At 40.2% G+C, this 26919-nt stretch overlaps 1 protein-coding gene across 3 annotated transcripts in view; it reads right to left on the reverse strand.

Annotated features, from left to right (window-relative positions):
* The window catches only part of LOC111861837 (homeotic protein Sex combs reduced), a 124032-nt gene extending 97748 nt beyond the window's left edge, over positions 1-26284 (reverse strand). Inside the window, exons 1-2 of one of the 3 annotated variants that reach the window (XM_023846760.2) lie at positions 25281-26284; positions 21237-23388 (exon numbers count right to left, since the gene is read on the reverse strand). In XM_023846760.2, the coding sequence (XP_023702528.1) occupies positions 21237-22161 (925 nt within the window). In that variant the 5' untranslated portion in view covers positions 22162-23388; positions 25281-26284. Of the gene's footprint in view, positions 1-21236 lie in introns of all 3 variants that reach the window. The other 2 variants (XM_023846755.2, XM_023846746.2) reach the window with 2 other exon arrangements.
* Positions 26285-26919: the final 635 nt, after the last annotated feature.

Here is a 26919-nt window from a genome sequence, read left to right on the forward strand (position 1 = left end):
ATGGAGGTAGGCCTAGGCCCACTGGGGCTGTAGTGCCAAGGGGAAAAAAGAGTAAAGTAAGTAAAAGTAAAGCTATCCCTGTAACCGGCCGTGGAGGCCCATAGGATTCTGAGACGTTGAGGGTCCCACATTATCTAGACAATCGGCTGAAAGATGGCGGTCAGGTTGTCAGCCCTACGCCCCGGCCGCGCTATACTCACCAGGAAAATTATTNCTTTACTCCCCAGGAAAAGTATTTATTTAATTCCTGGTACTCATTTCCGTTAGAGGCTGAGTCGACCCCAGGGCCATAGTGCGGCTGGAAGGATAAGGTCAACTGAAAAAATCCAATGACCTCATCGGGACTTGACCCCGCGACCTTCCGGCTTGTAGCATAGTACCTCAACCAACTATTCCACCGCGTACCCCTGCTAATTTTAGGTACCATCGAATATTTGGTTGGAAGAAATGAAGAAAACCACAAGAATCTCGGTCAGAATGTCGAACTCTCTGACGGGATTCGAAGCGTTACGCTCTTAGTCGGCTTGCGTGGTCGTTCGCTTCTTCTTCTACTTCTTTCCAGTGTACAGACGAGAATTTGTTTTGGGAAAAGCGAAGAGCCCCTTTCTTTATAAGACTCTTCAGACTCTGCCTGTAATTGTTGTTAACACTGTATCCCTTTACCTACGTTAGCTTTCCTTCTGCACAATAATTCACCTCCTGTTACTGATTTTAAAATTGCGATCGCCGAATCCTTTTCTTGCTTTCTCTCTCTCTCTCTCTCTCTCGCTTCCATTCACTTTTCCTTCTTCGTTTTTTCTTTCATTCGTCCCTTACTTCTCTGCCTATCTCTTTTTTTCTATATTTCTTCATTTCCTTTGTTTGTGCCCTTCTCTCCCATAAAATATCAAGTTTCAGAAGCGTATAACAGCATAAATACAACCATCACTTTGTATAGTTCAGCTTTTTATTTTCTTGACATAGTTGCTAAATTTAAAGAGAAAGCTTATTGGATTTTTTTGTAAAATGCGTGCTCAGCAAAATTTTGATGGTTAAATGTGGATCTCGACATGAGTTTTATCCCATGGGCTCATCTCATAATTCCCTCACGACAAGCAGCATTTCTCTTCCTGGTTATCCGATAAGACTTTGTCTTCTTTACTGTATTACATACAATAACTTCCACTTAGGCGTATGACGTGTTTTCCCAACTTTCCTACAGCCGTCAGAGGTGTACGAATATTCTGTTACAGGGAATTTCAAAATTGACGTTTGGTGTTGAGCATTAATCTGTCTTCTTCTTGTACTGTAGGCCCAAGAAACGGCACACCAGTGAAGACCAAGACCTCCCGATTTTCAGGTCTCTGAATTTTGTTTATACACACATGGCACGGCTTCTGCACCGACCCGTCGCAAGGCTTCCGACCTACACAGGACAACATAAACACTCAAAGAGCACAAACACACATACTCCGTGTGGAGTTCAAACCCACGATCCCAATGATCCAGTGGTAGAAGGCAGTAACATACACGCCTAAGAATGAGCAGCAATTATGTTTGGCAAATAGAACAAGTAAGACTATAGTAATCTGGAGGCAGAGTAGCTCAAGAGATCCAGTCCATGAGGTTAAAGGGTTTATATTCATCTCTGCAATGATTTTAGTTCAAATTGTTTTACGTTCAGTATGACGCATTTCTGTTGGATTAACCAATTATGACCCCCCCCACACAGAAAAACTCCGTGGTTTTAGTCCGCAAACGAACTATATCGACTGAGCGACCGCCGCTTGTCGGCGAAGTTAGTGCCAAATTTAGCGGATAGAAGGTGTCACGTGGCAAGCGCAACGAATCCCAAAGGCTGTTAATCTCGGTTTTCTAGACCGGATCCGGTATTTTCTTGAAACAGCTCCTCAGTTATCCTCACGAGGTTGAGTGGACCCAGTTCCAGACCCACTACTTCTCAGAAAATCTGGTAACGCCGGGAATCGAACCCAGACCTCTGGATCTGTAGCCAGGAACTCTGACCAATAGACCACAGAGACGGTAAGAGATACGAATTTAATAACGCCATGAATAGGCCGGAATTCACGAATGGTGGAGAAGAGGAATGCATATAGGCTTTCATTGGGAAAGCCAGAAGGAAAGAGATCTACTAGGAGGAACTAGACATAGATGGGTGGATAACATTAAAACTGATCTGAGAGAGATAAGTTTTGGTGATATGGACTGGATTCATCTGGCTTTGGAAAGGGGCAAATGAAGGGCACTTGTAAACATGGTAATGAACCTTCGGGTTCCACAAAATGTTGGAATATGCTTGAGTAACCGCACAGCTGGCGGGTTCTCAATAAGAGACATCCGTGATGTTCGCCTGAGTTTAAAAGGGCGAAAGAAATGAGGTCAATTCCATATACACGGAATATTTCACGGTGTTGACTACTTTGACAACGGGATGACTGTACAGCTAATTCTGTGAACGTGTTTTAGATCCACATGATTTTGGCTAGGCTACCACTAGCTAAACTGGCTATGCTTTCTTTTGGGGGGAGGAGGGGTGTCTTTTACGCTTCCCCTAGGTGATTCTAAGTAGTGTCATTGTCTTTCCTCCTCAACTTGCTATCAGTCGCGTCTGGTCGGATAAGAAGCGACCTTAACTCCCTCCACTGTGATAAACATAGGTAAACCACAACATGGCTCGGATTGCTATCATCATCAGGTATAGAGGCAGCGGCTGCTGTTCTGTCACCCCTCACTGCGGTATGCTTCCTACCCTCTCTCTCATCCCACGGCTCGCCCGCCAGGACTGTGTTATTTATGGAGCACAAGATGGGTCAGACCTTACAAAGCCCTCCGCTGCAACTACAGGTTCCTTTCGCCTTCCGTTTTCTTTATTTGCAATGGGCTCAAACGTTTTCATTTCGCTTTTATTGGAATATTCTGCTCTTCCGGACTACGTGTAGCCGTGTGTCCCCGTCAGTCTCTCTCATTATTCGTTACGTTCACACTTTTGTAACTAACTGTACGGAGTAGGGTACATTCTTAACAATCTGGTAGTCGCTCAGCTTGTCAAGATATGATGCACTTCTACAGTATGCGAAAATTCGCTGGATAAAACAGCCCACAGTCACACACTTTAGTATTATTCTTCCATCTACGCTAAGATCCGCCAGATGGCTTCTCCTTCTCAAGTTTTCAGACTCTTTCAACTTCCCCGTGCGTGCTACAGCGCTCGCCACTCTCATATTTATTGATTTTGATAGTCCAGATATGGAGGGAAGCTGCGAATATATTGAATAAGCAGTCGCAGACGGCCGACAAGGGGTGCTCCTTCAGCTTGGAGGTTGTGCGTGGGGCTAACAACTCTTCGCCGTTAAAAATAAACTTGTTACGAAAATGAACACAAATCCTCGGACCTGGACGGATCCTGTGGATAAACGACCTAGGTGAAAGAAAATGGACAGCAGATTTGGTACTTGGAATGTTACAAGTTTGTACAAGGCAGGTTCGCTCAGGGCAGTGGCGGGAAAAATCTCAAAATATAAGTTAGATTTAGCGGGAGTACAGGAGGTCAGATGGGATGGAGGTGGTATCGAATCTGCCCTGATAGTAGGTTTACAAATTATGAAGCTTCTAATTGTGTAAATTTCTGTGTCTTTGTTTATCTCTTTTCAATTGTTGGTTTTTAGTGAGAAGGAAAACTTCATAGACTTTCTCTGGATTGACACCCCTTGATATCGTCTCTTGAGAAATCGCACAGGAAATACGGAACATTTCGATTTGGTGCCATCTCGCGTATGAATTAAATAACAGAAAGAAGGACGGATCGTAAACCCGATATTAGTTTCATTTATTTACAGCAATCAGCCTATACTTCGCAAAAGAATTCCTTTAAAACCACACAAAGCATGGATATATTCCCATGATTCCTTCATTCTCCGTTTAAACTCTCTTCCATTTAGGGCACTGTAGCGGTGTGGTAATTATACAAAGAAAGAGAAACAGAAATCATGAACTATGTACTAGTCATTGCAGTAAAAAAAGTTGTCCCTGTGCTTAACTAATTAGGCACTACGGCATGAAGATGTATGGGACAGTGTACATATCCACGTATACTTGATTTCAGCTTCACGCCCCGGCCGCTTTACCTAAAGGAAAAGTCCCCCGGTACCCATTCGATAGGGGGTTATGCGAGACCCAAAACCGGTACGGAAGACGTAGAAAGAAGAAAAATCTTGCCTCTACCGGAATTCGAACTTCAACCCCTTGGCCGTCCAGCCCGCAGCCAGTCGCTATACCGACTGAGCTATCTCAGCTCTTTAGTCATTTTGGTATAATGCAATATGTGAAACACGCTAATTTTTCCGGGCAGTGGGTTTTGTACATCTCCGATTACATATCTGCATACAAGATTAAAGTTTAAATTTGTTACAAAACATGTTCACCTGGATGAAGTACATAAATTCTGTGTGGCTGTGGATACCGTCACGTTCCGGTAATTTATGACCGTGTAAAGACTTTTAAGTTCTAATCTTATATATTTTTAAAATTCATAGCCTCCGTATAGGGAAATAAATTCTTTTGACTCTGATTTTTATCCGATTCCATTGTTTCAAAATACGCCGGTTAAAACACCATGCAGCTTCCAACAAGAATGTGACGTCGACTGTGCGTCTTAAATAGGTATAAGAAGGCAAAAAGGCCAAAGAGCATTAAAATAAAAATGATAAGAAAAGTTAGGCTTTTTCCTGCTTATTTATGTACTCTGGAAACCATGTAGCAGCTAATAATACACCACAGTAATCTATTACGCACATACACACAAGAGACCACAAAACTGGTCAAGTAGGAGAAACCCAGGAATTCAAAATTATAAACCCACAAATATGGACCTATTAACGAACCTCATGTAGCAGAAACCATCTTCAGGAGCCGCTCAAGAAACTCCATCTCTCGCATGAGATCGGAAGTTCATAACCGTATTCACAAGATCCTATCGAATTCTGATGAATCCAGCTAAAGCCTCCTATTGGATTTTCTTAAGATTATTTTAATATTATAATATTATTTACATCTAGGTCTCAAAATTTGCTTGTTACATGTATTTATCCAATTTAAATTTTGTTATGTTCTTCTCACTCCGCGTGCGCTCTGCATGTCCCTCCCATCTTATCTTCACTGACTCTGTTTAATAAACAGTGCATATTATGAAGTTTCTCAAACTGTAATAATCTTCATCATTCCGTTTCTTTCACTCCATTAGGTCAGGATATTCTGCTTCATATGTCGTCCTCAGACATCTTAAATTTACTTTCTTCCCTTGGCGGGAGACAGTTTCACACTTTCTGAGACAATATGTAAAAAAAAAAAAAGAGCTTTAAAGTTGAAGTTTCAAGGTGGAAATCGGAACGAGAAAAATACATAAACTAGTTAATTGGCAGTCGATCTGAACATTCTACTAATTGTAGAATTAGTTACGTCTTACAGCACGCGAAATTTCATCATATTTATGTTACTTCTGTCATTCTCGAAAACGAAGGGTAAATTCTTCGTCGAATTCTTAACCACAGCATGAACTTGGGCCGTGGTTACCTGAATGTGATCCTTCTCCGAAATACTGAGTATTGGCGGCTGTGTAAGTGTCAAAGAGAGCATGAAATTTGATCGAAAGTTGAAGTTCAGGCTTACGAACCCTTGACTCAACATTTTTGGGGAAAGAAAAGTAAAGCAAAAAATAGCACGATGTTTGATAGAGCAGTACCCTGAATTTTAAACCTTCCTCGATACAATCACGTGGAGGAGGCAGCTGTAAGAGTCAGTTACTTCTTTACTGCTACTTGCTGCATTAGTAGATTGCCTGATATACATATACATAATATAGACACTACATATATATATATACATAAATTAATAAAGGTAAGGCTATTCCTGTAACAGGCCGTGGAGGCCCATAAGGTTGTGAGACGTCGAGTTTCCCATATTTTCTCTAAGACAATTGGCTCATAGATGGCGGTAAAATTGTCAGTCTTACGCGCCGGCTACCCTTTATCCCCCAGGAAGATTCCCGGTACATACTAATGGCTGAGTCGATCCCAGGACCATAGTGCGGCTAGGAGGATTAAGTCAGTTGAAAAAATCTACCTCATCAGGACTCGAACCTGCGACCTTCCGGCTTGTAGCATAGTGTCTCAACCAACTAAGCTACCGCGTGCCCCCATATATGCACAAACACACACACACACCTGATGATGGCTCTGTACGGCTTCAACAAGTCGTCGAATTTACAGGACAGCATAGACTAAGTGGTGATTCAACCAATAATTCTGTGGAGCTGCACTTAAGTCTGCTACACATAGATCTTACTCGTATGAATAAATTCTAAATATGTTTTGCAGAATTGCAAATTAAATCGTGATTGTGATTGGATTCAATCTCGTCCAGTAAAACTTTCAGATAAAGGCTGCATTTCCAGTAGTAGTAGAGGCTTTGTCTTCAACACCCAAGTCCTGAACGCGCAGAACAGGACGGTTCAACTTCAAACCACTGAGGGGGCCACATTGCACCTTAGGTACTTACTACCGAGCGGCCCTGTCGTTTTTGTTTTCATAATAAAAATATAAAATATCTGCCCCGCTACGATCAGACCTAAGAAACAGATGATTATGAACTGAATAGTAAAGTTGAAAGTATTTATTTAACAACGTTTTCTTGGACGAGAGTTCCTATAGCTCAGACGTCAGTTTGTTAGAGTGTGTCGACAATGCGTGAGGTCATGACGTCATAATAATGGCATATTTTTCTACGTTATTTATTGGGCATCACGCGAAAACAATTTAAAAATTATACCGAATATTTAGCAACCACTTCTCTCAAGTTTTGTTGACAAAATTCGCCGCCTATTTTAAAAAGTACGAAAACGTTAAATGCATATTTTGGGACTGGAAGGATATAAAACCAAATTGCGGGTCGTATGTGGCCCGCGAGCCGTCAGCTTGACAGCTCTGGCCTAGAGCTTTGCTTGAATGTTTCCTACATGCATTCACAGCTTGGTGTTAGAGGGACATAATGATTAGTCAGCCTATGTTTTACAAAGGCCCATAAGTCTGTACTGTTCCATAAAATTTCATTCTTTTATTCTTATTTTAGAAACTGATATAGTATTAAATCCAGACAAATATTCCTCGGAAGCCGGGATAGTGTAGTCGGTGTTGCGACTGGCTTAGGGCTGGACGACCGAGGGATCGGAGTTCGAGTCCCGGTAGGGTCAAAAATTTTCTCACCTCACGTCTTCTAGACCGGCTCCGGCGTCCACCCAACCTCCTATCCAATGGACACCGGGGCATCTTTACCCGGAGGTAAAGCGGCCGGGGCGTGAAGCTGATCATTCGCCTCCAGCTAAGTGCCCAGGTCATAAAAATGTGGATATATACACCCACTCCACCCATACGCCTTCATGGCGTAGTGCTTAATTAATTATGCACAGGGACAACTTTACTTTCACCAAATATTCCTCAATAGAACATACTTCCGTGTTCGAAAGTCCCTGGATTAAAGACCAGAATAAATTTCTTGGAGACGGTTTGTTAAGCGAACGGAAGGTCTAACCCGTCGGTTTAGTTCGAATTAAAAACATGTAACTTTAACGGCGCTCATTGCTGCAATGAGTGTAAACTAGTGCCCCACCCTTCCTTATTCATCTGTTCAGAGAGCATAAATTGGTGTTTGTTATATTATTATTATTTTCTTTATTGCTAGTGGGGTGGGACTAAGTCCCTTGTACTGCGGCCACTTCTGGCCTATTGTACCAGCCCAAAATGATAGGTGAGGGTGATTGTGGAACAATTGGTTGAATGAAGATTGGCAGGGGAAACCGAAGTACTCGGAGAAGACCTGTCCCAGCGCCACTTTGTCCACCACAAACCCCACTTGACCAGACCCGGGATCGAACCCGGGCCGCCGCGATGGGAAGCCAGCGACTAACCGCTTGAGCTATGGCGCGGCTTTTGTTATATTAACTCAGTATCCAAATATTTTCCCCCTTACATTTTTACTGCTGGAGTTCATTGTATATGGCGCGTAGAATTTTACAGATTTTCCAGGGTTTCGGTAAATATTACGGTTGCCATCTTCAGGGCTGAGGTCTTTTTTGGGAGGATTAGAAGCTGTTACATAAGTCTCACAGTGGGCGGTGAATCGGAGGAGAATCGATGATTGGACGAACAGAAGAACGGGGTCGCTGAAATACCTTTCATCTCTTTTCTCACTAACCAAGTCGTTATTCGCTATTGGATAGCACCTCGCTCCTCTGTATTGTCCAATCATTGCCTCTCCTCCAACGCACCACCCACTGTGAGGTCTATATAAGGGCTACCATAATCCTGCTAAGAATACTGAAACTGAAGCTAGGAACGACAATGGTTGTCTAACGTAAGAAAATCTACAGCATTCTAAGCGGCACGTTTCCGAAAAAGTAAACGATATTTTGTCTCAATTTTCCGTGATGGAGTTATACAGGCATTAATTATAAGAAACAATATTTCCCCTGTTTATATACACGTGTGTATGTATGTGGGGAAAAGTGACAGAAATTAACAGCGATTGGTTGCTGGTGGTTACGTAGCGTCTATCATACTTCGAAATATAAGTAGCGACTCAATACGGACTGTTTCCAGTTCAGCAGTCTGATAAAGAGATACCACATAATTGTTTTGTTACTTTCGTTTTATAGGTTTCCCGTACGGTACTAGGTACAAATTTCCCTTTCTGAGAATACATGCTTTACATTTTGTCCTGTTTACACAAATGTGTAACGAAGAATAGATAAAGCTTATCAAGAGGAGTTGCATGCCTGATGACCGTTGTACTTTCACACACTTCCCACTGTCATTTGTCCTTGCAATCGCATTGCTGACCTTGTACTTAAGCATTTAGTTGGTCATGGTATAGGCTTATATACACGTTACCAAGACCAATATTAACTAAGTTTAAAGCTTTCTGACGATGGTGCGAATGTTCGTTTAAATGTATTATTATTTTGTTTATCAATTGATTATGCTAATGCCACTATATTTCGGACACGTGCCTATTTCTATCTCCAGGTGAATATAGTTCAGCCCCTCGGTTAGAACTACTCTCCAACATGTTGGCTTGAGTGTAGGATCTGTGAAACCCAGCAGACCTGGAATTCTTTTGTATCCTGTTTACCTGAAGACAAAAATGTAACCAGTAGGCTACATGAAACGTGTTCGTTTTGGTAAACTGTGACATCACACAAAGCTAAAAATAATATTTTTAAACAATTTACAGTGTTATATAAATTCACAAAATGTATGTAGGTGTTGTAATGTCATTTCTAAATAAACAATGACCTGTTTTGATACTGTTGTGCAACTGTTTCACGTTGTGCTTAAATATAACGGCAGGCCTAGTTTATGAATACGATTTTTCATGTCAAATCTGTTCTTATTCTCCCTTGAAGGATTAGGCCTACACGAGTTATATCAAACAATTAATCGTATTATTTATGTCATACTTAACTTATATAATTGTAGTATGTCTAAGGTTTTTGTTATGCCGTTCTTGGACTGACGTTCATGGTTTAGAAAAGTTCTGCCTTGTATTTTGTTAACATCAATTCTAATCTACTAAGTTGTTTTTTGAAAATGTTGGCGACGTTACTGTGTTTACACAAAAATTCTTTTATGCTATTTTGTTAGGTTGTTATTGTGCCAGATTTTGGCGAACTGCAACCCAAAAATTCTCTACANTTTCTGCCTTGTATTTTGTTAACATCAGTCCTAATCTACTAAGTTGTTTTTTGAAAATGTTGGCGACGTTACTGTCTTTACATAAAAATTGTTTTTATGCTATTTTGTTAGGTTATTATTGTGCCAGATTTTGGCGAACTGCAACCCAAAAATTCTCTACATTTTCAGGTTCAGCAGAACAGGGTCCATTGTTGATAATTATCATCATCCCTGTTAAACTTACTGAGTGTAAGTTTATATTTTTCATCATATTTATCTTCCTGTGATCAGTTCAACCACTTTTCAATATTTGGAATCCAGGCGACTGTTCACACAGTGGGGCTGATGAAAATAAATGGGAAAGGACGCCAAAGGAAGTGACTGTAGTTTACTCCGTTGTCTGATGGGACTAAGGAACGCCACCAAGAAACCATAAAGATAACCTATGTCTCGGCAGAGATTCGAACTCAGCACCTCGCCACTACAAATCTAGACCATTAATGCTACATTAACCTTATTGGTTTATCTTAATTAAAGTTAAAATGAGGGGATTTGAGATGCGACGTAAAATGGATTTATTTGGGATTACCAGCACAGGCCAACATGTACATACACACGTTCTTTACATAGGCCTTAATGCAGGATATGGAAATGATCGTGAGACTCGTTGCGGTGTGTTCTGCATATGTCAATGTGGAATCTTGAAGGCCGTGCTTGACTGCATACCGCGATAGGCCCAATATTGTTTATGAAGAATTGTGCAGGCATCAATACCGAGAAATATATGAAGCTGTGAGTAAAGACTGGTTATAATCTCAGCTCAATGAAAGGAATACGTACTCTAATAAAAAAGGACATCTGTGATTATTTTGCAGTTTCGGAGTGTGAAAAAGAGGTGTAGGGGGGGTGGGGTTTCCCCGACCACAGGAGGAGCAATCACTTCGCGCACTTTACGATTCTTTCCCCCTAAGTCGTAAATTTTATTTCTGGTTCTCAGTCTATCTTTCTTTCTTGTCTCATCTCACCCTTTCCCTCTCCTTCTTTCTTGTGTTGCTTGGTGGGATATTATCCTTTTCTACTAGTAGCATTTCCTTACCTCTCTGCAATCTTCCCACTTGTTCCTTCTCATTGTAGCTAATATAACCTGTATTTACCATCAAGCCTTCCTTTCTTTGTGTAAGGAGACAGGGAAGTGTTGTTTATATACTTCCTCTCCATTATCCTGTTAGCACGAGACAAAATCTGATGATTCCCTCAAATTAAAATCAATGAATTACTAAACACCTGTTGTTTCGCGGCGAGCTGAGCTCCGGTCTCTCTCAAATGGTGTACTCTGGGTACCGGAACATCTCACGTAGTTAGAATTTCTGGCTTCCAGGAATGAAATTAAATTACATTCAGTTTGCTGACAGTTAACAAAAGAAAATATGAACAAATAGGATGAACTAACTGAAGATAATACAACTAGTTACATATTGAAGAGTTCTATTTTCTGGGATATAATAACGTGTGGTCAGTTGAAAGACAACCGACGTTTCGGAGGAATATGTCGCCTATATCATAAGCCAAGAAAGCAATCAGGGTGAAAGCAGGTGGCAAGTGGAGCTCTGCTTGCCAACATATTTCATGCTGGTTTATTGTTCGGCTTATTTTTCGAAAGTGATGATGTTACTCCGAAACGTCGGTCTGCTTTTATCGGACTACACGATGTTATATTCCGGAAGATATAACTCTTCTTAGCCATCGCTGTGAGAACCTCAAATCTTACATAATTACATTTTAATTTTGGTTTATTATTTTCATTAACACACTAGGCCTAATGAACACTCATTTGCGATCTCCTTTAACTGAGAGGCAATAAAATTTGTCCTACATTCCTACATGAAAAGTGACACTTAATTCTATAAGCGGCCGCGCCATAGCTCAAGCGGTTAGTCGCTGGCTTCCCACCGCGGCGGCCCATGTTCGATCCCGGGTCTGGTCAAGTGGGATTTGTGGTGGACAAAGTGGCGATGGGGCAGGTTTTCTCCGAGTACTTTGGTTTCCCCTGCCAATCTTCATTCCACCAATTCCTCCACAATCACACTCACCTATCATCTGGGGCTGGTACAATAGACCAGAAGTGGCCGCAGTACAAGGGACTTAGTCCCGCCAAACTAGCAAAAAAAAATTATACAAGCAGACCTTAGAAACTAGCAGCTGTTCAGCTAGTAAAAAAATTCCCAGCCTTTTATAGAATACGAATTTCTATTGCCATGTTCACAAGAACTTATCTCTGGTCCTTATCCTGAGCAAGTTGAACCCCGGTTTCCTCTTCTTCCACACAGTTTCTTTAACATTAATTTTGATACTAAACTCCCATCTACATCTTGGTCTTCCAAGTGGTCTCATCCCTTCAGGTCTTCGTTCTAGAAATTGGTACAAATTTTTCACCACTCCTATGCATGCTACACAACTCGCCCATCTCATTCTAGTTCCTTTGATCAGTCTAAAAAACGTTTGCTTAAGAGTGCAGATCATGAGAATTCTTACTACGTAATTTCGTAATGCGGTAATATTAAACTTGAAATTTCCTTCAGTTATGATCGAATCATTTAATTACATTTCCATTTCTCCTCACGAATGTATGCTTAACAGCGAAAGCAGACTGCAGTTCTGGATTTAAATGGGAATTGAATAAAATAAAGTACAACATTTTTTCAACCTATTCATAACATATATGTTTCGTTTGCCAGTGATTTTAGCTTCTTCAGAAAACAGAATTTTGCAAAAAAAAAATTACCTCTATCGACAGAGCCGTTATGAAACATATCACTTCGTCACTTTTCCGCATAGCGTTCCCTTAACTGCCAGAAGAGGTTTAGATTTTGTTATACCCTTGCAGATAAAGCAAGAAAACCTGTTTTGAGAAAAATAAATATTAAAAAGCCGATAGGCACAAGCTTAAGAACAGAGCAGGCATGAAACTGCTCTGAAGTGCAACAGCTGCAAAATTCTTCATAAAATGAAAACTTCTTCCTTACAGGGTCAACATAAAAATTAGACACTTTGTTTTGAATGACTCGAAGTAATTGTGCATTGGGCTATATAATAACTTATTTTAGCGGGGAGCCAGACCCACATGAGTCCCGGCAAGTGACCGCCTCGTTCCCCAGGCATCGCCGCATGATCTTCCCCACTCCTACGAGCCTGCTTCATAAATATACTGCAACACAATGCCGTCTTTTGATTTATTACCAGATGCACTGTGTGTGCGTGTATGCATGTATGTATATACCCCTACATCTACAGAGCGGTGGAATTCACTGTACATACATATTTTGACCTCTCTCCTTTCGGTCCTGCCCAACACGTCATCCCAAAGAATGTTACGCACATTCAGAGCGACTTATGTCTTTGATTGAACATCTCAATTCCAGCACGTCCATTATCTTAACCCAATACACTTAATTTATTTCCTCTCTTGTCCTTGTGCAGAATTTTAATTCAGCTTATACAGGGAAGGATGCCCAAAGCTACGTCTGGAAGAGTTATTGAAGAAGTTGTGTTCTGTAATTTCGTTATATCTGAGAAAATAATNTCTCTCCTTTCGGTCCTGCCCAACACGTCATCCCAAAGAATGTTACGCACATTCAGAGCGACTTATGTCTTTGATTGAACATCTCAATTCCAGCACGTCCATTATCTTAACCCAATACACTTAATTTATTTCCTCTCTTGTCCTTGTGCAGAATTTTAATTCAGCTTATACAGGGAAGGATGCCCAAAGCTACGTCTGGAAGAGTTATTGAAGAAGTTGTGTTCTGTAATTTCGTTATATCTGAGAAAATAACATTAATTTCCAAAAGAACAAACATAGTAAACTACTTTAAAATTTAAGTTATTATTCAGGTTGTACACATTTAATAAGTGCATTTTGCAGAACGGATTGGAAGCTGTGTTAATGTAAATGAATGCAATTAAATGTTTGTTTTTGTGTTGTGGTATAGTTTGTATTTACTATAATTAAATCAAGGTTATTGCAGATATGTCATGTAGCTCACATTTTATAAAGGAATCTGTATTTATATACATAAAATTTCATTCGCAGTTCACAATTCGCAATGAAGGTATATGTAAACCTTTTCTAAATAAAATATGAAGTAAAATGAAAATACACAGAAGAATTTCAGTTATCTGTACCGTTAGAAATCTACAAGAATTTTTATAACGTTTTAAAAGTAACTTAATGTCTTTTCGTATATTTCGAGTTGCCCGTTTCGAGAACTAAATAGATATGAACAGCTTACAAAAATTTTGCCCCTTTTTACCTTATTAGGCAATGCATTTGTTTACTCGCGCCCAATAGGCATATACGGTCCATGTTTCCCGACTAGTTCGCCATGCTCTGAGACACTTCAGACACGATGCTTGTAAATCGTCTGTGTGAAACATCTTTGAGGGCAGGCCACACTATGAGCACGCACCCCACAGAGGGAACGTCGTGTACAACTTGGTCTCCGGTGTGGCGAATTTGTCTGCCAACATATGTTCAGAAAAGAATTTACTTACTTTGTGCATACTGTGTGTGTCTGCAGGAAAATGTCGCGATTTCAAAAACATTTTAGACATGTTATAACCGACAGTGTGCTCACTATGACCACAAAGAACAAAGCTGGAAAGCATAACGAACGGCATGGTGCAGAGTCTTGCGTAAGAAGCTGAGAGTCGCAGAGCTAGTGAAGGAACTTCCTGCCTTTTATGAAGCACAAGTTCCATTGCAGTACTCATGAGAGGCCGTTACTGAACTTTGTCGTTGTTAAGCCGTTTAATCCAGTCCTCACGCAACTTTGTCTTTATGATATTACTTAATATTGTCCTCCCATCTGTGTCTTGGTCTCCCGAGTGCTCATTGCCTTTCGGGTTTTCCACTTAATAAGTTTTACGAATTTTCTCATCTCCTTATGTGTGCTATATACTGCATTCTTTTAATCCCCCGTGATCTGCTCACTGTAAAATAATTGTACAGTGTATTACTAAGTAGTATGTGGATCTTCAATATGGAGTTTTCTTTGTGAACATCCTGTCTCTTAGGTCCAAAGATTACCTTCCTTATTTGGTCCTCAAGCTTCATAAAGATACAAAAGTTTTACTCGCAATTACCGGGCTTTCGGACTTTGTCCATCATTCGGTATTCTAGAACTAGAAAATACAACGTTTCAGAAACTGGATCTGTTTCCGTCCTCAGTTCAGAAACAGACCCAATTTCCGAAACGTTGTATTTTCTAGTTTCTAGAATACCGGAAGATGGACAAAGCCCAAAAATCCAGTATTTCTGAGTATTATACACCATCGTCTGGACCCCTTAGAATTTACAAAATTTTACCTGTAAATGTTCTCACAAACAGCAATAATGATATTGTCGATGATGATGATGATGGTAACAACAACAATAACAATAATAATAATAATTTAGGCAAAGAATACGCGAATCTATACATCCAGTCCCACAAAAGTCTTCATGGTGTAGTGCTTAATTAGTTAAGCACAGGGGCAAATTTACTTTCATTTTTAAAATATACATTGATTAAACTAAACAATATTAGGCTCAGGAATATCTAGCAATTGATGCGTCTTTAATAAACGGCTAATGATTCAGACTTTCTTTTAACAAACGGTCTAATTCTTTTAGTTCCACTTTTCAGGCTTTATGTCATTTAATGAAACACACTTCTACAAACGCGAAAATAAACGAGAAACAGGCAATTATTAATAAAGTACCACATCTCTTCATACATTCATGGAAAACGAACGAAATCATCTCTGAAAATATTCTTTAGAATTTACAGTCACGTTTCTAGCCCACGAGTATAACGAACCCAGAACAAACTGACTGCATGTTTAGGTGACTCGACTATGTTTGCCTTTCTACTTACATAGAAACTGCAACAGGAGTAGACGATATTGCAGATGGTGCTCACGGCGGCGGTGATGATGATGAAGATGATGATGATCCAAAAATTAATATTTAATTTTGCTAAATTGTAGCAAAACAATTTTAAACCAGCGAGTAATTAAACCTTTACAATTCCAAGAACGTAACTCAGAAGCAGCATATGCAGGCCTGTATTCTTCACAGGCCTATACAGGCTACATACTCGTATACAGCGACATTAATAAATTTAATCGCATTTATTAACAATTTCTCTGAACATTAATTTAGCAAACCAGCCCAAAAGAAAACTTACATTACCTTATATAGGATTATGTTGTCACGAAACATGAAGAAACCTGTTTAGCCCTTCGTTTCATGTTTCTAGTGCTGTTTTAATTTTCATGCGCATAACATGAAATCGTAATTGTAACTTTTACTGATTACGTGAGCTGTCCTACATATCGAACTTCGCTTACGAACTGTACAAAACAATTAATATTAAAACTCTATATCATGGAACTGGGGTGGGATCTGTGATATTGAATCAAAATTTATACAAGAAACTGGGTCTCGAACAAGGGTCTCCTGATATTCAGTACAATTTATCAAACACAAACTTATTTTTCGATTTAAAAATATATCATCCTGCTCTGGAAGTTAATACAGGATAAAGTATATTTCGATTTATTTATTCAAATAATTTCCAAGTAGGCCTACAATGCAGTCTTCAGTTTCAAATAGCAGCTTATGTCTTCTAGAAGGAAATGGTGTGCATTCGATTTAGAATTAACACACTAACTAATCCAAAAGGGGAAACAGAAATGAAAAATTTTGGTAGGAGGCCTCCTTGAGGAAAGTCAATGGTAGGAGTGGAAAGGATAATATTAAAACTGCATTTCAGGATATTTTTGTGGAGATATAATTTGGTTCGAATTAACTCAGTGCAGAGTTTTATAATTTGATTTTATGCTAAAGATATGAACTTTCCGGTTATAATAATAGAAAGGTAATTTTTAATTACAAGTTGGATAAGTAATGCATTCATAAGACTAGTAATCAGGCAGATAGAATTTAAATGTGTTAGTTGTACAGTGTAAGCTCAAGTACTCGTATTAACACTAGTCTCTTCTTACTAACTTAATCCACTTCCAAGAATACAACTTTTAATGTATTATGATGTATGTCTTAGAGGATGGTATCGGGGATTGTATTCTGTTACGATGAAGAGGAATTAAGTTTAAATTAAATATGCACATAACAGGCTAATAAAAGTCTAAAACTAAATCCTTCAGCTATGCTAACTTGTTTGGTTTACATGATTCATGCATTTCTACGGCACACATGGCTACAAGTTCCCGTCCCCTAACGCACATATGTGGATACCTCACAGTCTCTACTCCCTAACTCTACGGAAGAGGGTCCTTCGTAGGGCGATTATTCTCACTTAGTTGGTCAAGAAATTTCTTCCCCTTCCGGAACCTCAGGGTCCATTACTGTGTTTACAAGAGCCCGCCAAGACACCGTCACGTTCTATATAAGTAAGATCAATTTTAATAGTATCCTTCCATCTACGTAAATTTCTTCCAAGGTGGTCTCTTCTCTTCAACATTTAGTACGAATTTCACATTTTCCATGCATACTGCATACAGTGCCCATCTCATAACATTTTACCAATATTTAGTTAAAAGTAAAATTTCCCTATGCTTAATAAATTAAGCACTATGCCATGAAGACATAAGGTGGTGTGGAAGTATAGCTCCACCATACTTAACCTGGGCTCCACGTAGAAGTGAGTGATCAGCTTCACCCACCGGCCTTTTTACCCCCTGGGGATACGCCCCAGGTATGCATTGGATAGGAGGCTGAGTGGGATCTGTGGAGAAGAGAAAAATCTTGCTTCTGCCGTGAATCGAACCCTGGCCGTCCAGCCTGTACAACATCGCAACACCGACTGAGCTGTCGCTGCTGTACCAGTATTTAATGAAGGATAAGAGTTTGCAGGACCCTCATGACTGCGGTTTCTCATTCAACCCCCTGATATTTCCTACCTTTGTGGTCCTAAGACCCTCCACAACACAGTGTTCTCAAACGCCACAAGTTCACGTTCGTTCCTCGGAGTGTCATAGTTTCTTTGACACTTACTCTGAATCATCATTAATATGGCGTACATCATATCAGTGCATTATGACGTCTAATGTATCCTATGGTGCAACTGTAAAAACGCGAGGAAACTAAGTAATTATTACATCTGCAAGGATTTCTTTTCGACACAATGACAGGGGCTTTCTGGTGTATTTTACATGTAGTTTTATGATATTCATAATTAAAACTCTTATGAATATGATTGTGTTTACTTCCGAACCCGTTCTGCAGCTTGCATCCTTTTACTTTGTTGTAAACTCCTCGTTCACAGCCCTGCAGACTCGCCTAGACTCCTTTTAGCCTCTAATGAGCAGGGAAATTGATTGGGGACTTTTACAGACGTGGTTTTGTGTGTGTGTATATATATATATGCATTTCGATCCACTTAGCTTCCAACCCGGCTCGTACTGAACTCTGTGTATGAGTAGAAGGTCGGAAATTAGCATGCATTATTAATTGTAGTTACACTCACAGGCTGGTTAGCCCTTCTAGTTACTACATTATATAGAACTGAGGGAGAAAGAAACGCATGAAATGCAATTTGTTCGTTTTTATTATCCTTCATGCAAATATCAACACATAAAGAACATCACATTTGTTACGGATACTGAATGGTAATTAATTAGAAATGTGATCGTAGAAGATCTGACCTTTAAATTTGTACCAACTGCGCAGTAATCATTTTATTACGATGTTTGGTCGCGGATTTAATATTTGAAAAATTGTGACGATGACAAAACAGCTAGTGGGAAGACAAAACTAACAGAAAACAGTTTTGTGGTGGAACTATGAACGGGAAGAGAGGACGGGAGCCTGAAACGTTCATGGCGTTTGTCCTATAGTGCTATATGTTAATGTTAAAACTAGGATGTGTTGGTATTTTGCATAGTAATTAAAATGTACTCATATCTAGTTACATTTACATTATTTTAGAAGGTCCTGAGGCGAATGTAATGAACTTTCCAGTATAATAACGTAAAATTTCAAAATTTTCAAAAGATCTGCATGAATTTTGTTATTCGGTAGCCATTATGACGATAACTAATGAACAGAATAAATTTTTGTGAACTTAATAGGCTTATTCGCTTAACTAATTATAAAATTTCCCACTTTTATTGGTTCCCAAACGTTAATTATTGTGTTCACAAGAGCCCACCACCGGTAAATATCTTTTGCCTCTTCACCCTCTCATATTCACTTCATAATCTGCGTCTTAATATTATCCTCTCCCATCTATGTCTAGAATTCCCAAGTAGATTCACCCTTTCAGGTTTTGCAACGTAAATGTCGTATGTATTTCTCATCCGTCTCATGCGTGCCACATGCCCTATTCATCTCCTCTTTCTTGATTTCATCACCCCATTGATATACTGCACAGAGCATAAACTGCGTATCACCCAAGCCTGGGTATTTTCCAGCCTCATGATACGAGGACAATTTAAAAAGAAAGCTGTAAAATTGTATTCCTATTTAATTATTACAAAGAATCTGAATTTGTAGACTTGAATACGCCGTTACAATGGATTAGAGACTCGTTTTATTTTTCTTGCAACCCGCAGTCCTAAGATTCTTTATAAATCCTAAGCGTTGGGGCTTCTGGTGGTCCGTGTTCTTCTGTGGGTCTACAAGATTTGGGTATTTGCTACTCAGTGCTTACAGACTTCTGGAGCCAACAGAAGGAAAATAGGGGTTGAATGTCCTGCTAAATGTTCAGTTTATGTTCACCTGATCCTTTATTCTACCAGCATTTGCAAGGGAGAGCTGAACACAAAGCGTACACATATGAGCAAAATATTCTGAAACACTGGCTTCAAATCTCCCATGTAAAGGCTGATAGAATAAAAGGATTTGGTGAATAGACACTAAACGTTTAGGCGCACACCAACTGTTTTGGCTGCAGTATGAATTCATAACCCTGATAATTGTGACCGTAAAGGCACTCTTAGTGTACACGTGATATGGGAATTTTTAATTATTGAAGGTCGAGAGGCCTATAAAATTTCAATATTTTTATTATTCGGCGATTTGAAAGTGGTTTCAATAATTAGTACCCCCCCCCCAACCCTCCTAAAGTAAACTTGTCTTGAGAACTGCTATTCAGTTTATACAATGACTGTAAAGTAAAGCTGTATAATTATATAACACATATATATATATATTTTTTTTTCACATATAGTTTTTCTTTCTGATCCTCTGCTTTAAATTTATAAAGGAAAATGAAATAATGTATATGTGAGAATTTCTCACACTTTTAGAAACAAAGACCTAGCTGTAAAAACTAGAATATTACGTAAATATTGGAAAAACTAAGGAGTTTCGTGTATGTTGCTTTAATGCCTAAATAAGAAACAGTATTCTGTTATAAGTGATGTAACTGCAGATCATGAAGGTCATCAGATGTACACGTTTCATCAGTTCTCATGTACGCAAAGGGCCAGGAGTGTGTCCTGCTCTTGAACAAGTATTTCATCATTTCGTTAACCAAAGTAGGTTTCAACGAGTGAACTATTTTCTATTCTCACACAGATCTATTCATTAAGCACAAAAACTAGCCTGTGACAAGTATTCTTAAATCATTAGAAGTGCCAGAAACTGGAGCTTTGAAACTAAATATCTGGGGCAGAATTTCCTAGGTAACACAGACGCAAACTTGAGTGTGTTACCTCCACGGAGAAATGTATCTACATAAGATCTGCACAATATGTAGGGTAGTGCTGGTATAAAGGTTATTACCAAGCGCTGAAATACTTAATTTGAAGTACATTATCACATATGTGCACATCTGTATTGTCTTACAACCAGATGGCAACACAAAACTTTGTAGAGAATGCACTGGAAAGGGAACGTTGTCACAGTCGGTCATTCAAATCATATGATTCTAGAGTTCAAAAAATTGCGCAGGTTAATTTTGATAGGGTGAAAAATGGGGCCGACAACAATTAATTTTACTTTTCAATATGTTCATGCTCTTATTCAAATTAACATAGAAGTAATTTAATAAAATCTGCATGAATGGTATTGACAGTGTTTTCTTTTCGAATGTCTTATTTTTTCTTTGTTTCTAAAAATGTTTGTGTTGAAAGTTTAATGCATGCCCAGATTATTAATTTGAAATTGCTAAACAAGTATTACTGTCCAAAAAATTGAAAACTAACATATACCGGTGTGTGTGTGTGTGTGTGTGTGTACGTTTCACTTTTGGGCTAATATATATATATATATATAAGCGATATTTGCAATACACGTACGAATTAAAGTAACCATTTCTTTCCACATGAGAGAATAATGTCAGTTCTGTGTTCAATGGGATCCAGCTTTCTAATTTAACCTTTGTTTGGAATACTTCATAACCTGTCAGTATAGAAAACGTGGCTTATAGTGAACTGCAACAAAAATAAGTAACCAAATATTAACAAAAACCGATAAATTTAATTTGATTTGAAGAGCTATGTACTTACTCTGTCCGAGGTGCACCCTCTTCATCCATGGGTAGATCTGCGGGGGGTTGCTAGTGGTGGACCCTCCCCCTTGCTTGGTGTTATTGGTCGATCCCGTCGTGCTAGAAGTCGAAGATGTGGATGATGCAGGCGACGAGGAACTTTGGGAAACAGCCGATGATGCCGTTGTAGATCCGGTGGTCTGCTGCTGGCCTGTAACTGCCGGAGAAGTAGCTGATGGCCCTCCAGCAGCTCTCACTGCGGCCCCAGAAGGGCTGTTCGTACTCGAAGCTGAAGCAGGAGATGTTACTGTTGACTTCCCTCCAGTTACGCTGTTGGGGTTTGAGGCCTGCTGAGCCACCGGTATCGGTGGGCTACTCCTCTGAGGTCCTCCTCCTGTTGTGCTCAAATCTTGCGGAGAGCTAACCCCTGTAGTTGTCGTTGGATTCGCATACTTACAGCTGCTATTACTTGCTACAGAGTTATTATTAAGGAGAGCTCCACCAGGTGTTGTAACAACCCCTAAGGGAGGGGTTACTGCACCAGGACTCGCATTGTTTGCGCTGTGATGATGAGGGTGCTGTTGGAGATGAGTCACTGTTGCGCCACCCCCAAGCCTCTGAGGGTGGGACGAATGCAATTGGGTATAGTCCACCATCGAAGCAGCGCCACCCCCATTCTGCATGTGTTGAGATGCTGACACGCTGCTGGCAGCGTAGGAATGTTGAGGATAATGTTGCGCATGATGGCCGGAAACTTGTTGAGGCGAGTAGCAGCTGGGTGGGTATGAAGCGGTGGCCCCTGCGTTGGGGTTGTAGTAGTCTGCAGCCTGTCCCTGACCGGATGCGGGGTGTTGGGCACTCACAGGGGAAGCCCCTGCCCTCTGGGCTTGACCCTGGTTCGCGTAACATGACGCCAGAGAATTCACGAACTGGTAAGAACTCATTGTGCCACACTTAATTTTCTTTATATGGTTTACAGGAACTTCTGCGGGTTTTCCTCTTATTGTTAATTGAGTTTCAATGTGTAAGGAGAGCAAATGTTAAAACAGCTGTCCCACTGCAAGTTTTGTTACAACACAGAGACCCAATTAAACGCTTTGACTACATGTATGAACCACAATAATATCACGCGTAGGAACTTTTTGTAGACTGAGAACTAATGTTTCTGCACGGATTAGGCGAAAAAATTAACAGTCCTTCTGGAGTGGATGATCTCGATGTGCTCTAACACAACACTTTCACAAGTACATAGTACAGTTATTTTTTCGTCTGTTATTCTGATGGATTTGTTCACTAAAAAACAAAATCGAAATGTTTAATTGACAATAACTTGGATCCAAACAAAGTTCAACTTCACTTAAGAGTCATTTGATGGAGTAGATTGCCGATAAATTCGTAATGACGAAAATAATCATAAAATTTTCGCAATGCATAAATTTTCTGTTAACTGCCTCTGAGAAGTACTTTTAAAAGTCGCTTTATAAGTATATGCTTCAATAAAACTGAACACACGCACGCAGCATATTAAAAAATAGTATATGCTTTTCCTCTATAGTTCTTTTTCAACGTAGCGCGACCACGTGGCCCGTACGGATGTCTTCGTCTAGTTTATGAGCCGCAATTACTGTCAAGCGGTTGTGGTAGAAGTTGCAGTTCTCCTTACTGATGACGGTCATGTTTATGATAGTTCTGTTGTATATGTATCTTAAAAAGGACTGCTGAAATGAGGGAAATAGCGGGTAATTCCGGGCCAACCACTGATCGTAAGGTTTGAACAAGCACTGCGTCGCTACGTCTGCTCGGATCACGTGTTTTATATGATGACAAGTAGAAGAGCCACTGAAAAAGTTTTGAGGGAGAGCGAAGAGAGGCAGAGAGAAGTCGATGCCTGTCTCTCTTTATGTCGTCCCTTCCCTATACTTTGCAGCAGAAAGTAGATACCAGAACTCACATACGTCTGCCTCAGTTGATGGTGATGTTGGTACTGTACTGATCGTCTGCTGTTTCTGACGAAATCTGTTTTCTCACTTTGACACTCATCTGTCTCTGTTGCACAGTATGGTGACTTATGTCAAGTTTCTGAAATTTTCACCACTACCAACCTCCAGTAGCAAGCAGGCCACGCGAGGGGAGGAAGAGCGTATACAATGCCACGTTGTTCTGGTCGTAGTCTAACACACAAACCACCCTCAAGTAAAAATCCAAAAAATAAGAGTAAGGGGTGCGGGGGGTGCCTAGTTTTCCACCACCACCATGACTACTACTAGTTTACCACGCCGTCGCCAAATGATGACGGGGGCACGCGCCCTGTCTAACGCACGAGATTATTCCGGCAGCGTCGTTGCTGACATGGATAGCACCAACGATTGTTTGACGACATCATGGTCGCTCGCACCAGTTTCACCGTTTTGGTTGAAAACCCAACCACCAATCCCCGTGGTCCGTCAAACTTTGATTGGGTACTTGCAGTTGTATTCTTCAACCCTGCTGTCGATGTCAGAGGGACGAGAGGCAGAGAATGTTAGACAGAGACAGTGGCGCAAAAAGAGAGGGTGGGGAGAGGGGTACTGTAGGGAGGAGAAGAGAGAGATAGAGGGTTAATGGAGAGAGAATTTCAGAAAGGGAGGAATGAGAAGGGGGGGATATGGGAGGAGGTTTCAGGTTAAAAAGTCTTCAGCTCTGTATGTGTCTTGATCCTCTCCGGTTTTGTATATTGGGAGTAACTACATAAACGTTCTGCGCATGCGTATAAAACTATAGATGTGTGCTTTTGTACTAAGGGGGTATTTCAAAATGGGAGGGGAGGTTGACGAGATGATTACGAGAGGTGGGGGGAATTTCTAAGACTGTTTTTATTATTATTTTAGAGATATGCGATATAACGTGGTCTTTCTGGGTTCCAACGTGCGGAAACTGAAAAAAAAAATAGTGTGACTGTTAATTTTGGTTGTTTAATAAGCAGTAATGAGAGAAGTAATTGTAATATAACAAGTTAGAAATAACTTTTCTGAAATGACTGAGTTTTCGGCGGCGTGAAAGAGTGAGGGGAAGCTCTGTACCGGAGGTGAGTTGAAATTTATGGGCTTGTTTATAGATTTTAGTGACTCTGTTGTTGACTTCCTTTAATAACAGCGGTAACAGTGAGATTTATTTTGATGACCCCGCAATAGATAGAGCAATTATTGTCTTCAACGCGTTTAAAGTGGAGTTTAAAATAAGTTAATTAACAGTTGTTCTTCTGTTTTGCCCGCGCTATTACGTTAGAGGGGGAGAGAGTAGCTTAATGCTAGCAGGATTAACAATGGGCTCAGAACTGTCCACTGCTTTATGCGTAAAGCTCCCGACTGTGTTTTGTTTCGTTCACTGGATTACAGCACTGATTATTTCCATGACAACTAGCACAGTGTCTCTCACACGATTTAAAGCTACTGAGGAATTCACTTATTGGAAGAGCACGGTTGATTATTTAAATGCAATAAGCCCATCTAAAATTATAATTTTAACCGAAAAAAGATTATTGTAAATTATTTTAAATTAAGAAAGCATAATAATATAATCAAGATTTTCACTTAATGTAGGTTTATATGCAACAAAAAAATTTTCTCCAACTTCACACAAATTGCGTTTGCTTAGATAAATATATGCCCAATATTTTCTCGCGAATTGTGTTCATAATCCGTTTTTATCTTATTCTCAGGCAATCTTACGCAGCGTCAGTACTATAATACAATTAATGGACTACAAGCGTTCTTTAGAAACGACTGTTCCCTATACACAGCGGGATAACTCTTGCTATCAAACTAGTTGTACGTAAGGCGAGTTCTTTTGCTACAAATCGATTCACTCCGAAAGGGAAAATTTGTAAGAAAGAAACATATTGTCCCCTTGCAGTATTATAATCATGCTGAGGGAATAGACAAGAACCTACTTTTATGATTTGTTACTTAATGAATGGGCAAAATTAGAAGTTTAACATGTGCACAAAAAGAAAACTCTTTTCTTTAACACCAAGTAACGTGCAACCATTTCTATTCTAACATAAAGGATGTATTTTTCCACCCACTTGAAAATATTTATGTTTCTTCGCCTCGTAAATAATTGTTAATATCACACGATGACATGATGTGGTTCTTCACACATACACACTCACACACACGGTTCTACACAGAAATTAAAACACGTGACGGCTGAAATTGTTTCATTTCCCGATCGGTATGGCGGACCGTCGCTGCTACCACGAGAGCTCGTAAGTCACTGGCAGAAACTTCGTTTCGAAGCGGACCTGTTGTAGCCTGTGAGTCACTTTTAGGCCGTTGCGAAGTATCCACAGCACTGACGCTCACGTTGTCAGTCCTTGTCGGAAAAGTAGCCCGTCCATTCGGCGAAATAAAACCGCGTTACACTTCTACGGAGCGGTAGACACCCTACAGGAGAAGGGACATCACAGCTGTCAACAGATTGTCAGTGTCGCGCTATTCAACACCTCGACATACACATAGGCTAAGCATGTGGGATTTCTGACAATTTTTAAATACCTGTTAAATAAAACTAATGCTCATATTCCATACTGAATCAGTACGCGTGTGCGCCCGCGTTTTATGCTCTCGATAAGGACAGTGATCTAATCCAGAGGCAGTTCCTGTATATAAGTCTCATTTAGCTGAAAGCATAGGCTTATAACCACAAGCAGCAATTTCCAATTTTCTGTCTACCTTACTTTTTGTTTCTCGTTTTTCTAGACCACGTGCAATGTAAAAAGGGGTTGTTTTCAAAACACCTTATGATGGAGTTGAACGTAGCGAAATAGGCTATCCGAATCTTATGTTTTTTTCAATATTAAAATGCGAACACTCGCGTATCAGAAGTATTTTGAATTTAAAACGGAAAGACCCTGTATTACGCGCGACCGATTGTTATTTCCGAGTCCTCGTGCGCGCCCATGGCCGAAGGTACACCGTCCGTCTCTTGGTCCGACTGACCTATGCTTGTAGCTAGTTTTGTAGATGTCAGCGGCGGGCCGTAGTAGTCGCAGTCGTTTCTGTCTCCTCAATTCGTTCCTCTGTTAGTTATGTCATAATCTGTTCGGACTCTCTTCCCCAAACTATATGTTATAATAATAAGTCTTATATCCCGTCCCCCTTCCACCTTTTATGTAGCCAATATTACAGTGCCAGTACTGTTGTGGGAGATGATGCCCTCCCTTAAACATCGGCCTTGTCGTAGTTCAAACATTTGCTCGCCAGATGGCGTAACCATCGTACTTGAGTTTTTACACGCAATCCTCTTTCTCTTTCCCGCACAACTTCTATCTGTTCTTGTCACTCGTACTGCAGTCCTTGTTGGTCTGTCTTTGTTGTCTCCTTTTTCTGTTTCTTTTATTTCGGGCATACCCGGTGCACGCTTTTCATTTCCTATCTTTGTACGTCCCCTCTACTACTTTGTAACACCCCCACTATCTCCTCACCCTCCCTCCTCGTAAATAAGGGAACCTCTTCTCGACCATACGAAGCCTCCGGCGAGGCACCGTCGTGATCTGGGTTGGGTTTTCAGACGAGCAGATCTCTCCCGCCTGTACGCATGTTTCACGGTGCTTCTCCCGTTTCCAGCCCCTTCATGTGACTGACGTACGGGGAGGGGTTGCTTGCTTGTATGGGGGCGAAATTCTGCCCATCACTTCCCTCCTTTCTGAACAGACTCCAGAG

This window comes from Cryptotermes secundus, unplaced genomic scaffold (assembly GCF_002891405.2).
Source record: "Cryptotermes secundus unplaced genomic scaffold, Csec_1.0 scaffold180, whole genome shotgun sequence".
Taxonomy (NCBI): domain Eukaryota; kingdom Metazoa; phylum Arthropoda; class Insecta; order Blattodea; family Kalotermitidae; genus Cryptotermes; species Cryptotermes secundus.